This window comes from Periplaneta americana, chromosome 4 (genome assembly GCF_040183065.1).
Source record: "Periplaneta americana isolate PAMFEO1 chromosome 4, P.americana_PAMFEO1_priV1, whole genome shotgun sequence".
Classification (NCBI taxonomy): Eukaryota; Metazoa; Arthropoda; class Insecta; order Blattodea; family Blattidae; genus Periplaneta; species Periplaneta americana.
The window spans coordinates 119214989-119231581 of NC_091120.1; the positions used below are offsets into that span (position 1 = coordinate 119214989).

The 16593-nt window shown below is 35.5% G+C and overlaps 1 protein-coding gene across 4 annotated transcripts in view; it reads right to left on the reverse strand.

Moving 5' to 3' along the window:
* The window catches only part of Nup98-96 (nuclear pore complex protein Nup98-96), a 431225-nt gene that overhangs the window by 270380 nt on the left and 144252 nt on the right, over positions 1 to 16593 (reverse strand). For all 4 annotated transcript variants that reach the window (XM_069823886.1, XM_069823885.1, XM_069823884.1 and 1 more), the window contains 2 exons: positions 16158 to 16258; positions 205 to 487 (listed from right to left, as the gene is read on the reverse strand). In XM_069823886.1, coding sequence (XP_069679987.1) covers positions 205 to 487; positions 16158 to 16258 — 384 coding nt within the window. The remainder of the gene's footprint in view (positions 1 to 204; positions 488 to 16157; positions 16259 to 16593) is intronic.

The following is a 16593-nucleotide window of genomic DNA, read 5'->3' on the forward strand; positions in this document are numbered from 1 at the left end:
CAGAATCAACCAAAGTCTTCCAAAGGGGATTTAGTGAATGTCGGCTGGTAATTTCTTTTTATTTTGTCTAAGATTACACAATTACTTCAATATATCACTTCTTCCCAAAAACATGTGTTTGATGTGACATACAGAAAATTCTAAAAACCAGAAAAACATATATCCAAGTCAATACCAGAAACATAGTACCAGAAGATTACTCACCGAGACCTGATGTGGTTGATGGTGTTTGCCCAAAAGAAAAGCCTGAAGTGGCTGGTTTAAATGGCTGATTAAACAATGACGGGTTTTGATTAGTTCCAAAAACATTTGTACCAAAACTTGATGATGTGGGATTCCCAAATGTGCTTGAGAAGCCAGTTGTTCCTGTAGGTTTCGCACCAAATAAACCTCCAGAATTTGTTGCAGTGTTCTGACCAAAAGAGAATCCTGTACTTGTTGTAGCCATATTAAATGATGGTTTATTTGCACTGAACAGTCCAATGCTCTGCAACAGAAAGAAAGAGAAAAAGATATCATTTAATATTTTTTATCTATTGTGCCCCAGAACACTGTCAATGCTCCAAGGCAACATTACAGACAATGTAATATAAGCCACTGTCAGAAATTATTTCTCAATTTCCTATAACAATTTTTTAAACAGACATTTTCGCGTAATAAGTAGTCTATAACCCATTTCATTGATAGGCCTTTCCCCTCTACTCACACTCTCTACCATCAGTGGAGGGGAAGATGCTACTGTCCATCTCACTAACGTTCGACTAATTGACTTTCAACATAGTGACAAATATTATTGAAAGTGAAACTTCGTAGATATGCTAATTAACCAATGCGCTCGCGAATTATGCCAAAAAAATAATTAGTTCCAAGTCTCGCCACCAGGTGTTAATATGGCACTGTAAGCAGTCAAAACATGCAATTGTCTGTAATAGAGCTGGGGACAGAGCGAGTAGAACTGTTGAGTTACTCGGTTCTATCGGTTTATGTGCTTGGCAGCGGAGCACCTAAGTTATTCAGTTAACCATAGCTGTTACCGGTCAGTTCAAATATTCAAACAGAGTTCGCGTGTTTTACTTAATTCCAGGAGACAACAGTGTAGGTACTGTTGTATTTAAATATTTTCTGCTGCAGGACAAATTATTTCCTTATCCCCAAGGCGGCCGGAAAGGTCTCTAGTATTGAAGAGGAGTTCATCCTATTATATGACCTATCAAGTGGACCTAATGAACATTCACAGTATGAACATATTACTATACATACTAATACTAATTCTAATATTAATAATTATAATAATAATAATAATAATAATAATAATAATAATAATAATAATAACAACAACAATAATAATATTACTATTATTATATTATTATTATTATTATTATTATTATTATTATTATTATTATTATTATTAGTATGTATATCATCATCATCATATTAGAGTGTTTGATTAATATTAAAATATGTTAAAAAAAGAAGTGCATTATATTTTTCTTCTATTTGTGTTTATTGGATTTGTGTTACCTCATCAGTCATAATTTTATTTGTATTTATTTCTACGAATTATGTTACCTAATTACTTTAATTTATCAATAATATTACACTTCACCAAAGAGAACATGGTTGTATTGAAGGCTAGTAATGTTATAAAATAAACATTGTGTTCTTCAGTTTAATATTCCATGCTTTATTGATTATTTTATCCACTTTCCATAATAGTAAATATTTCTGTGTGTTATTTTTAAGTGTTTTAGGCAGCGCTTCATGGGGCCTGTTTCTACCTTCTTTTTTAATTAGCTGCAGCGTTTAACATTTACATCACATGTTAATTTATTTGCTGTTAGTATTATAAATTATTTTATCAATTTTATTTCGTCTGTCATATATAGCAACACCGAAAGTTAAATAGGCCTTTCATACAAAATAACTCCGCAAATAGTTGTAATCACGCAAATGAAATTTGAAACCGCCATTTAGGAATGAAGAGACGCACTTTTTTCTCGTCAATTGGCAAGCGAAAGTGCTTTACTACAATGCTTCTAAAACACGCTTGGTTTCACTTTCAAAGTACGTAATAAAATCGACCCAATCTATCTAAATTTTAAATCTGCCGCCAGAAATTTGTACTCAGTTCAACCGAGTAATGACATCATAGTAACTGCTCTGAACCAAACCGCTCCGTCCCCAGCCCTAGTCTGTAACTCTGACGTCAGTATGCTCTTTCGGTTGCATTGCATTGTGTCAGTTCCTTGAACGTTGCTTGGTGACGCATGTTGATTCCATTAGTGAAGTGAATGTTTGTTGAAAATTTAGAAGGTTGAACTTTTCCTTGTGAAATGCAATGGCTATTGAGAAGAGAGACCGTGCACTGCTAATGAAGTTGTTTTACCAGAATAGCAGCAATGCACTCAGCTTTCTTGTGTTTCTTAGTCTCGGTTTTCACTTGATATATGCTGTATATATAGTCCACTGTGAAGTTTGTGTATCACTGTCATTCGGCATCGTCTACCACTCGGTGGCCATCTTATATAGTCAAAATACATTTACGAAAGAAAGGATTATCATCTCAAAGAAAAGAATATTTATCCCCTGCAGTGGCTGAGTGGTCAGATCTCCAGCCTGTCACACAGGCAGCCGGGTTCAAATCCAGGTCAAGTCCGGAGATTTTTCATTGAAAAATGAAAAATCTACAGAAATCCACATGACACTTGTGGCAGTCGTCGCAGTTGGGGTTTTTCTCGGGGTTCTCCAGTTTTTCTCCATATTAGACATCTACATCATTCTGTCACTATTCCCTAGCATTCCCCAATCGCCAGGTGGCGACATACAGAGAGGGCTGGCCTAGGAATGAGGGGGATTGCCTGCTCGAAACCTGGGCATGCAGCAAATCTTAGTGTAGTCATTCGGTGTGGGTTTGGGCATGCACCTAGCTTGAGGGTTTGTGCAATAGATTGTAACAGGTCAAAGTGCTGGGCCATAGTGTTCTCCTCCCGTAAATTCCATTCCACTCCAAAGCATATTTATAATTCGACAACTACCCTGTTTACCTTCTTGCCGACGATTTTACCTGTGACAATGCTGAAGTGTTATTACTTCCCATTCCCTTCTACCCAAAATGCGACAAATCTCATATGGACCCAGAAACAAAATTTGCGTCACCTAAATTTTGTCTCTGGGTCTGTATAACATACGAACAAGGTACTATTCAAAATTTCAAACTGGATTATCACGCTCATTTCAGGCAAAAATGTGTGAAGAATAAGGTAAAGTACAGGATTTTTTGGAAACCTACACATTAAAGGACTTTTTTTTTTTATGTCAATGGCTTGGAAGAAGGTTAAACCTATAACTCTGCATGATTGTTGACATAATGTTTGGAAGTAATAATATTCGAGGAAAGCTACAAAAAGAACAAGTTCCAAGGATTTCATTTGCAGCAGGAAAAAAAGATGTGTTCGAAATCGTCACCATGCTCCATTTGAATAATCGGTTGGTGAGTGAAGAAGAAATCAATGAATGGGTCCAGAGTCCTAGTGGACAGCTCCATTCCCGTGGTGCTCTCTGTTGAGAAAAATGAAATATCCTCGCCAAAGTAACTGAAGAGAAAAAGGAGGATGAAAACAACTCAGTGCCCACAGCACAGGTATTACAGAAAGAAGGAGATACTGGATTTTCTATGTCCATTGCCTTTGTGGAACAGTACTCATATATTATGATGGCACATCATTCAACTACATAGTATTCACAGCGAGTTTTTAAAATGCTGGAGGCAAGCATGGACACAAACAATATTAGAGATATACATATATTCATATAGCCTATGAGGTCTTGCCATCCTCATTGAATAATCAAGACTACCTATATTAGTAGTTAACATGTAGATAATTATTAATTTGAGAAAAATTCGTTCCGGCACCAGAAATCGAACCCGGGACCTCTCAGCTCTGCACGCTGAGCGCTCTTTCCAACTGAGCTATGCCAGGACATGATCCACAGAGCCAGCCAATATTAGAGACATGCTAAAAAGTTTAAATCATCACATACTACAACCTCATCATTGTCATAGTTGCGATGTTGACTACCATATTCTCGACGTTATATTGGTCACCATTTAATATTGTCTTAAGGTATAGCATTTTTTGTATGTTTTGTATTATAGAATAACAGATGAATACGCTATACTACATACTGAAAATAAAGTTTATATTTCAAAATTTAATTTCTAAATCTTCATGTAAATTGTTAAATTTCTATATAGAATAATATAGGTGCCAATATGTCTTTAGATAACCTATAAAACTATTTTCCAATTAACCAGCAAAATCGATTATCTAGCATTGGCTTTGTCCCATAGTTGCAGACAGATACAAGGAATTCTGCTGTGATTACTTAAATATGTTCTTAAGCCAGAGCAAAACCACGCAGGGATCCCCAATACAGGATGGACTGCTATTCCAAAGTAAAGTATAAAATTCTGTTATTAAAATATAACAGTGCTGTCAGATATATCTTGACAACACTGGTCTGCGTCATTTTTCAGGTCAACATTTTCATAGCTGTTCTTTTATATTTAGTGCATGCTGAATTCATAAATATAACTCATTTTGCTCAGTCAGGTCAGATTTTCTTGCTATCGCATTTTTTAAAAAGATAATATTTCAGAGATAAATTGTATCTTATAGTTATTAGTAGACTTCGTGGAATTGCCACGAGAATCGCAAGGTTTACTACGCACGCGGTATAGACTGTATGAGAAGGGGGCGTGCAACGGATGGAGTATGCCTCTGATGTAAACACTGAGCAGTATACTGCGGTTACAATAAAACCTGTATCCTGCATTCAAGAAATATAATGAATGATCATTGAAGTAAGAAATGTCTAAACATGTAAATACACAATTATTTTGTAGTGAGATATATTAACTCTTAAAATTTAATGTAATATACTCACATCATCCTTGAATATGTGTATTGCAGTGAAGAGTTACATGCATTTTGAGTGACCTCCTCCGATGGTCACTCAAACAGTTTTTATATTGGGAAAATGTACGTTCAACATCACACGATGTAATAGGTGTATATTCGAAGAACGGAAAGTCACTACTTTTTAGTACACCAACTTCAGACGTCTTGTCGTGATTTGATAGTACATAATTTATAATACGAAGTTGTGAATAGGCACAATTTTTAGCAATAATGTTTCTCAACTTACATTTCACTTTTTCTGAAATTAGTGAATTGTTATTTTGGATAACTGTTTGTGATACTTTATCCACTATATTAAGGGCTTCTGAGAGTTGTAGTTTAGAAGATTCTAACAGGGTGATGCTTTTTGACACAATTTTAAAATTAGAATCAATGAACAGAATATCTTCCAATAGCTGTTCAGAAGGCAATGATTTTACAGCTGCAACAGTGAAACTGTCTGTGCTATCCAATGCATCAGTTACGTCTATTATTTTGCCGTAATATTCTGCATAATAATTAACAGTATCCAACCACGTTTACCAATGGGTCAAGACTGGCTGCGGGGGTAAGGGTATTCCAGGGGCAATTGTTTGAAACAGCAACACTCTCATTGTAGTATGTTTGATTGAATTCTTGTCTGCACTGAACAAATGTTAAGCTTTGACTATTCCAACCACAGTAATGCAAAAACAAGTGCTTACATAGGTATACATTAGCTGTAGCTGCTCTATCTATTTGGACCGGTCACAACTCTTAACATGAACTGCTTATACTACGAGACCGGACGGTCGCTCTCCTCCTCTATACTACCGTACATCGGCAACCTGATTGCATGCTGCGTGTGGCAATTCAACGAAGTCTAGTTATTAGACTATACTAATCATGGTTATAAGTCAGACTTAGATTTGCGTAAACAGTAAAATATGTATATAGAATGAAACACGAACACCGTTATTGTGGAAGGAAGGACCTTTTCAAGGACTTTCGTGCGTGTTTTGCTTCTGGAACATTCCTCTTGAGGTAACCTGCTAGCAATAGTCTGCAAGCATGTTTACACCCCACGATTCTGATACCTCTATTTCTTCACTCGAATGTCTCTATGAAAACGCTCGCCTTGCCCCTCCCTGTATTCCCCACAGTTTTATCTTTATGGACATACATGCACCAAGAGCCTGGTAGCTCCGCAGGAGTTAATCAACAGCATGTTTCTACTCTGAGCTCCTATGGTTGCCCAGAAAGTTCTTAATAATAGACTTCAATGCGAGCCAGGCATTACTCTCTTTATCCTTTTTATGATCATTGAATTTAGCAACATTCATAAGCTCCCTGATTTGAAGGCCATCAAAAATACCCGCTATTAGTTTGGCTTCACTGACATGTAGAAATTTCTGACCTAGGAAAGCAGTGTTGAGTGTCTTGACAAAATTTGTCATTTGGCCACATTTGATGTGCAATGGCGAAAATAGAATTTTTTGGGATCCACAGGAGCTTCTGACAGAGCATTGTGTGAACCTGGTTTCAGGCTAGTCTTGCTTCCCAGATGCATTGAAGAAAGTGCAACACACACGAGATACGAAAGGTTTGTCCTGATCACCAATTTTGACACCAAAGTAGGCATGATATTCGTGCATTTTCCTTGCAAATGGAGTGATTTTAAACTTTCGATTGGCATAGTGACTTTACCACAAATGTAGTAAAATTGGTCAGGGTGAGTCTCGCACTTTCTATTCATTTTGTAAGAACGTTCCTTAAATCAGTCTCATCACTGAGAAAGCTCAAGCCAGACTACATTGGGCTGCAAGAAAGAAGTTGATTTTACCCCTGTCTCTCTCTCCTACTAAGTTACCACTATACAGAGTTGCAAGCTATGGCCCGTGTCTCAAGTGTGGTTTTCAAGGTCTGAAACAGTAATGAAATTTCTTGAAAAGGCCCTTTCTTCCAAATTAACTGTATTTATGTACTACATAATATATTTAATGTATATTTGATGTGAACTTAAGTCTGTTTTGTGATAGTAAATATCATTTTTTCTTACCTGTTGTACATTTTATTTCTGTAAGTATAAATACTAACTAAAATCTTGGCTAGTAAAGAAACTTGACCTGATTGAGCAAAATGAGTTATATTTTTGAATTCAGTATGCAAGAAACATAAAAGATCAGTTATAAAATCCTTGACCTTAGAAAAAAACTTTTGAAACGCAGACCAGTGAATAGAAAAGTGTTAATAATGTCCGAGTTCACAGCCTTTTTTTATGTAGTTACTCACTTGAAGGGTATGAATACAGTCACAGTCTAGTATATACAGTCACGAAGCTCAATACTTACTAAATATGCATACATAGACAGCTGAAATATGCATCCATAGATAGTTGCTAGCCACCAGGATCGCTACTATCGCCTCATCACAGACTCTTTCCCTAGCAGACGATAAAATGTACTGTATTCTCCTTTTGATATCGTGTTCTTTTGAAAAAATTAACACCTTCCTTCCACTATTGAAATACGAAATACATAAGGTTCATATATTATTTTCATAAAGCATATATTATATTTTATAAACTCACCTTCCTGGATCTTTCGGAAGAAGGATAACTCTGACCTATTTTTTTTAGAATTTATAGTGCAACAAACGTCTCCTTGTCCCATATTATTATTCAAATTATTGTATTTTAGCCATTTACAGTTATTACAACCGATAACAAACATTTCACAGTTTACACAACTTTTCATAATGCGAAATACGGCACAGTCAATGCATTTTCGATCTGGACCGCCATAATGTATGTTCGAGTTTTCTATTTCAGTGTATGGAGCTCAATGAAATATATTATAACTTTATTGCGTATCATTGCTAAGTTTTATTTAGTGTAATGTGTCCATAAGTTCCGTGTACTTCTTGCTGCATAATATGTTGCAGAAATAATTATAAAACTGTGTTATTTTAATGTGAAGAGAATTTTACATGTTAACATAATCTGTTAGCGTCAACATTTTAAGTTAATTGGAACTATTTTGAGGTTTAATAAAAAAGAATTTACATTGTGATTTTAATTTAGCACATTTACCTTCCTTAATTGTAGACAAATTTACTATACACTCCTATGAAATTAGTGTACATACGATTGTGTTACTTCATCTCTTAGGTTGTAGATAAATACAGTAATTCAGTCTCAATTGTAGTATTAAAATACAGACAAATTGAATGTGAGGGCTATCATACATGACATTATGTTTAATTACAATGTATACTTGCGAATATAGGAATATAACTTAAATATAGTAAACATAACCTATAATTTTCATACGACATAATATACCAGTACATAGGTAATGGCAGGACATTGGAGACCACTAAAATTAGACAGAAAGGGGCAACTGGTACAGTAAACATAACCTATAATTTCAATATATCTAAATATTCGTGTGGTGCAACTGAAAATTATTGAATCATGCATAAATGAATGTACAAGAATTTCGCAATATTTAATCGAAATAAAGGCAGGTATTACACATACGAACAACGTAATTTTCACACCAAAAATAATGTTACACCTTAACTCTCAAGTGAATTATGTCTGAAGTGTCTCCTAATCATTGTTTTAAATTTTATTAATGCAATTACACTACATTTGAAAGAAATATATGTTATTCTTTATGCATTCCAACTAATTTATATGGTTGAAAAGCCGCCCTTCGTGATCGGGTTAAGAGAGTCACGGCCTGTATTAGATCACGATGGCAATGGCACAGTCTATTGTTCCTAGCACTCACAGAGCTCCAAGCGGCTAGCAATACACTGCAAGAAATGCAAAAAATCATCCCAAGCTTCGCGACTGTATATATTAGACTGTGATACAGTAATCATACAGAGCCCATCCACTTGCAATGAAATCTGAGAATATGCGATGGGCAAAAGATTGTAATTCATATATATGACACCCACAATTGGAGGCTTTTGCAAAAGCTCAAAAAAGTCTAAGGGACAATTAGAACTTGTACCACATTTATGTGATATTATGCTAAATTTCTGATTACGAATCAGTAAAATACTTACTCCTTGGCATTACCACGACAACATTTTGAACAATCATCTACAAACCTGTAAAGTTCTACCTGATGGATCCACCACAGAGAAATATTGGAGAGCAAGAACGCTAATGGCTTCGTTTCCAAAGCCCGGCATTAGATAACAACAACAACAACATTTTGAACAATTAATCGTTTATTTTATAGATTTTTTATAGATATTATGCTGTTGAAGGTCTTTATTTTGGTTCTTAAATGTAACATTTTTAAGATATTTTCTTGTTTTCTTACTGGAAACATATGAAGTAATTTTATTTAATCATAGAACGTCGTCATTTCACAACTTCTGAAATGCTCAGAGCTGTTGGAATGATAAAATTTTTCAAAGCCAGGCTTGTGTTGCGTAAGTGTTGAACCAGAGTCGTGCAGATTTGTCCAAGTCCATGGGCTTGCGCACCGCTGACCGCAACGGGCTAAGCAGTGTCACACGGAACTAGCCCGTGCCATCACCCTGCACCATTGCACGGGTCGCTACAGACTGCTTGTGGAGCGGTTTAGTGCGGTGAACTTGTTTGTATCAAAGCATGAGCCTAGGCTTCCGCTTCTATCAGTTACTTATGAATTGAGTTGGCACGGGTTTGTGCTTGTGTGTATGGTTCGATCAACGATCAGCTACTGTTTCAAACATTTGATTTCTGTTTTTCAAGATGAGTCCAAATAATAGTGCATCGCAAAGAAAATACAGTCTCTGTGAGGTTGCTATTACACTATCAAAGTTCTTTGGCAAAGAATATTATGATAAAATATTACATCAAAGATCTTTGATAAAAGATAGGATTTGGGGTATATTACACTACATGACCTAAAATTAGGAACAAATCTCTCCTATCACTTGTTCCACAACAATGAACACGCCTTCCGTGGATTTGTTGATACTAATATTTAGGTGTTAAGTTTACGATTTGTTTATACTGTTATTTAAGCGTTAAGTTTATAACACCATGAATAAATATCTGGTCAGGGGTTAAACCATGGATTGCAAGACGTGATAAGAGAGGTATACATCAAAACTTATTGAAAGAGCTACAATGAGAGGACTTGAAAAGTTATACAAATTATTATAAAATATTATTTACTTACAAATTGCTTTTAACGAACCCGCAGGTTCATTGCCGCCCTACATAACCCCGCCATTGGTCCCTATCCTGTGCAAAATTAATCCAGTCTCTATCATCATATCCCACTTTCCTCAAATCCATTTTAATATTATCCTCCCATCTACGTCTCGGCCTCCCCAAAGGTCTTTTTCCCTCCGGCCTCCCAACTAACACTCTATATGCATTGCTGGATTTGCCCATATAATATTAATATTATATTATAAAAATTATTTATTTACATTTCATTTGCTTCATACTCCGATGTCAGAATTTTTGTGGTAGCAACGGTCCAATTATATTTGCGTGCCGCCATATTTGTTTCATGGTATAGAAATATTTTATCAAAGCTAACAAGCTGCACTCACATTTAATAAAAGATCTTTTATCAAAGGAACTTTTATAAAAGAAAACCCATTACACTCTCATATATTGTGTAATATATATTTTATAAAAAGATCTTCGCCAAAAAATTTTGATAGTATAATAGCAGCCCGGAAAAACTTTATTACAGACACCAGCCGTTAAAACATACATTCTAAAATACAATCTCTTTAGAGAAAAAGTAGTGAAGGAGAAAATCGCTGCTAGAAAGTTAAAAAATACAGAGTCGGATGAAAATTTTAAAAAGTAACATAGGGACAGTTTTTAAATCTGTGTTTGACAGCAGTGGAAAATATTTTAATTTTGTACTGTGTACGGTGTGCTCATGCCACACATCAAGCGAAAGCACAACTAGCGCGCAAGCAGGATGAAAACAGTAGAATGCAATCAACTGGTGGGATGACGTCACTGCAGTGCTGAGACGAGTGCTGAGGAGTGCGGTGGGCTAAGCTGGGCTGCGAAGCCCACCGCAACAGGCTAGGAAGCGGCTGCGCCAAGCAGTGTTGGTCTTGAGTGGTCTGGGCTTCTTATGCATTAGGACTGACAGTGCTGTGCTGAGGGCCAATCTGCACGACTCTGTGTTGAACACATCATGGAGTGTTATTAATCGATTATGGCTATGTTATCAAGTCGCAAGTGAGGTTAAAGAATGTCATCAAGGCCGAGGAAGGAAAACAACAGCAAAGCAGGATTGATTTCTGGTTCTGCACAATAAGCATCAGTGGACTATCACTGCCAGCCAAGTTATATCTGTCCTCCAGGACCTCATGGAGTTGTTGTGACCAGACTGTAACAAACCGACTTCATGAAGCATTACTCTTCTCTCGATGCCCTCTCAGAGTACCAGCCTTTCAGAGAAACAATCAGGCAGAGAGTGTAACATAGGCAGAAGAACATGTCAATTGGGGTTATGAAGAATGGGCTCATACTACATTTTCTAAATAGTCTACATTCTGCTTTCATCCCAATAGAAGGTGTCAGGATTTGGCATCAACCTGAGTCAGTAGAAAGACTTTGTCATGTTCAGGAAGTCCATAGCTACGGAGGTGGTGTGGTTATGGTGTGGGCAGGAGTAATGATGGACAGAAGAACACGGGTCGTTTTCCTGGAAGGGACATGAATCATAATGTGTACTTAAATTCTGTTCTACAACCAACTGTGAGACCATTTGCTGTAGCCTAGGAGAAAGTTTTATTCTTATGCATTACAATGCCTATGCTCATACTGCTCGAGATGTTTGTGAATGGTTTCAGCAAGGGGAGATTTCTGTACTGCCTTGGTCTGCTCAGTACCCAGGTCTTAATCCCATAGAATATGCATGGGGTGAACTTCAGACTTCAGGCTTGGAATAATCTTCTGCAAGAAGACATTGAACATCTGATTTAAAGCATGCTGAGTCAGTGCCAAGCAGTGTTAAATGCACGGGGATGTCATACTCGTTATTAATAACTGGATTCATTTCAATCTGTAGGGAATTATTCAATTTTTTCCTGTCAAAATGTTTCTAACATTTTACTCAACATGCAGCGTTTCAGTTATTGTTTAGTTTTCGATATAACAAATAAAAATAACCATTTAAATTTACTTTATTTGTCTGTTAGCCAAGGTAATTTATTTCTTAGATAAGGTAATAACCATTTTACTGCTATGTATAATAAACTGAAGCAAATAATGTACTTGTCCCTTGGACGTTTTTGAGCAGTGTACAATTTTAATTGCGAGATTTGGCTGAAGTGCATCAATCTTGCAGATAAGAGTTCATGAATAATGGCAAGCCAGAAGAGGAAAAAAAAAAAAAAGAGGAAAAATAGCACACAGGTAGTTAAATACTTCAATCTGTGTAGTGTATCCAGCCATTTGCTGACAACACGTGTTCCACTATGTTTCACTATGAATTTCCTCTTCTTACAAATGATGGATAAAAAGCACGATGCTTGTTGTATATCCAACACATAAGCTGCTTTTCATTGTCGATGAAGAAATAATTCTGTTATTATTGGAATAACATATATTCACTATTTGTAGGTACTGATTTTCAATCATCTACTTTATTCTGTACATGCTGACTTATTTTTCACTTTAATATGACTTAATCCATCAAGAAAGTTACATTTTTAAAATTTGGTATTGTGGAATTGTTTATTTCTAATGGTTGTTATGGACTTTTATATAATACATTTCCGTCTATGAATTGTGTTATCTTCTACTGGTTTGCAATCAAGAGGATCTAAGTGTTTGTGAATATAATATAAACTTCTTATTCATATATATATATATATTTTTTTTTTTTTCCTACATTCGATGCTGACTACCCAAATTTTTCCTACAGTTTAGTGGTTGTATTATTTAGTCCCATTATGAACGTTGCTTCATGTACTAGTGCAACTGCCATATGTCCAGTTTGTAAAAAAGAGTGCAAATCTTCTGTTGGTGTCAATATTCACATTGGTAAAGCTCATCCACAACAACAACGGGACAAAATCGTGAGTCAATATTATTCTCCTTCTTCTTCTACTTCTTCCAATGATCTAGTTTCGGACAATCATATTTCTAATACTAATAGTAATGATCCTCTGCTGGTACTTGCAAGCACTTCACCTGAACAAGATAATAAATGTAATATTTTCGATGCTGTGCCTCACAATAGTCATAATGAGCACAATCTGATGCAGCAATGGGAAGACCGTATTTCTCATATTCTGTCAGACAGAAATACTGACGATCTGGAACTATTAACGAAAGATTTATTAAAATTTTTTCTTGATGAAACCACTGAATTGCCTGGCCCTCAACATCCAGCTACACGACATTACAAAAATCGCAAATTAAACACTCAATATAAGTATAATTTTCAGTCATCTAATAATCCTGTGAGAAAATCTATTCGAAAGAGGGAAGTAAATAGAAAAAAATACGAATATGAGTCGGCGCAGTATAATTTTTATAATCAAAGAAGGAAGATAGCCCGACAAATTTCGCGAAAATCAAGCAAACAATAATGCTGCAAAATTCCTCTTAATGTTATTTCTGATCATTTTGAAGATGTATTTTGTTCGGAAAATAATGTTTCACCACTGTCCAATTTCGATCCTAATAGTGATTTACCTGACAACATAACCGTTACTGAAGAAGAAATTCGTAAGGCTCTTTATGGCATTAAGATTGACACATCTCCTGGCCCGGACCGCATTACTGTTCACATATTAAGGCATCTCAAAACAACGAAATTCCTAACCTTACTTACCAATGCAATATTACAATTTTCTTTTATGCCTTCTCTTCTGAAACAGGCTCGGACAGTTTTATTTTATAAGGGTGGTGATGAAAAAAAATATAAAAAACTGGAGGCTGATAACCATATTTCCTGTCTTGCAAAGAATTATTGAAAGAGTGTTGGATTCAAAATTGAGAAGTTATATTGCATTAAATCAATATCAGCGAGGATTTACGGCTCTGACTGGCACGCATATAAATTCAATTGTTAATGGTTGTCTTCAATCGGCAAAAAAATGTAAAAAAATTGCTGTATCGTATTTGTTGATGTATCTAAGGCCTTCGACTCCATCGGACATGAACATATAAAAAGAGCCCTTAAACATGCATGCATTCCACGAAATCTCTACAATTTAATTTCTTCTTCGTTATCAGCAAATACTATTCAAATTGAATCAAATTTTCAAAAAACAAAACCTATAGCCTTAAATTGTGGCATAGCACAGGGTTCTCTGTTATCACCCATATTATTTAATTTGGCAATCAATCATGTGATGCAAAATCTGACTGATAATGATATTTCTACTAAATATGGCTATTCTTTATCAGATCAACTACCTCATTTGTCTGCGCTAGCCTTCGCTGATGACCTTGCTTTAATTGGTAGCACTAAAGCAAATGTTACATCTCTTGTTGATTTAGCTGAAAGTAGCTTAACTGAAATTGGTCTTCACATAAATCCAACTAACAGCAAGGCAATAGTTTTACAAAAGGGCAAGCTCTGTGCAGATGATATTATCACTCTACAAGGCTCTGTTATTTCTTCGTTGCGTGATAAAAATGAGCGTATCCAATATCTCGGAATAGATTTCACAGACAAAATCTCCTGCAATAAAACCAAGACTATCAAAAACCTATCTTCAGACTTGGATGACTCATCCAAACAAAATTATTAAAATCAGACCAAAAATTAAAAATCATAAACGAATATATTATATATGGCCAGGTTTGATTTATCCTCTGCAATGTGCTCCATTACCTCAGTTATCTGATACATTCTTACGAGATCTTGACAAAATTATTAGAAGTGCTGTGAAGGAAATTATGATGCTGCCTGATGATATGCCAAATTCAATGTTATACGCAAATAAAAAAGTCCGAGGTTTGGGAATTCTTTGTGCAGAGTGGGAGGCCAGTATTCAACATTATAACATCTGTAATCGTCTTCACCGTATTAATGATGTGCCTCTTAACTCTGTAAGGAACCTGCACGTTGAACAGCAACTGAGTCTACATGGACTAAACATCATAAGTCTTCTATTGCTCCCAACACTAAAGGTCGACAATTGAGGGAGATCTTGCGAAACAGAAGTTTTGAATCATGGTGTAAATTACCTCATAAGGGCAAGGGTGTTATCCTGTATTCTGAGTGCCCCAAGGCAAATTCCTGGATGTCTTCAAAAGCAAATTTATCAATTTCAGAATACATTAATGCAATTAAAATGTCCAGCAATCTATCTGCGGTTAGATCTGTGCCCGGCAGAAGTTTCAACACAACCCATTGTCACCATCCTGGCTGCAATGAGATGGAAACTCTTGGTCACGTGTTGGGATTCTGTCGAAAAATGGAGCTGCTGCACAACAATCGACACCATAAGGCCAGGACCAGAATTGCTGATGTCCTCAAGCATCGCGGATGGGAGGTATATGAGGAAATCCACTGTGTTTCATCCTTAGATTCGAACAGAAGAGCAGATATTGTAGCCATTCACAGGACTCAAACTAAGGGAATAGTTCTTGATCCTACAATCCAGTTTGAGAGGGATGCCCTGCAGGCACAACACGTTGATGAGGAGAAGAAATCCATTTATGAGTCCTGCATCCCATACCTAAGTGGAGATATAACCTTCCCACTAGTCTGTGGAGTGTTTATGGTCTTTTGTTTGGTGTGCGTGGGACACCTCCTAAATTCACATGGAATATTTTAAAAGCACTCGGTCTCTGATTTTTTGAAATTCAAAAAATTTTATTGGATATTCTTAAGGATTTAATCCAAATATTACATTACCATTTATATTTTGACCATTGATGATTCTATTGGGTTTGCATTTCTCTGGATGTTTTACTAAAAAATTCCTGTATTTAATCTTTTTGTCTTTCTAAATTTATTTTGTAGTGCTTTTATTCTGGATCTTTATGGTTACCCTCATTGAGGGCAGATTATTTTGTTAAAAAAGTTGTTGTTGTAGCCCCACTCTTTTTCACTAACAGGTAGTTAAATGAATGTGAAAAATAAAGCATGCAAGATAATATTATACTATCTTAGAAAAAGAAATATATATATATATATATATATATATATATATATATATATATATATTACATTATCTTAGAAATATATATATCAATCACACCTGGTTTTGTGTTCCAAATCCAGTGAACCCAGTTGATGGAGTACCAAAACTAGAAGGCTGAGATGTAGCTCCAAACAAGCTATTAGTTTGGGGAGTAGCAGCTGAAAGTACGAAATAATTAATTAGAAAACACTTCAAATTAATAATATACTGTAGATACCATAATGGGATCATAATATACTGAAACAAGGAATTATGTGAATATTTTCAACCCCAAATAAAATTATCTGAAATTAACAAAATGAAATTGAAATATACTGAAATAATTATAACTGCAGTCATGAAAAATTATGTCCCTATGGTCTATAAATAAACAACATTTTATGAGTCACTGCAATACATAATACAGTATATTTCTCTGATTTATTTACTAAAATATTATTTATTCTCCATTATGTTTCTGAAGAGATATTTCGACGAAAAGTTAGGCCAAAAT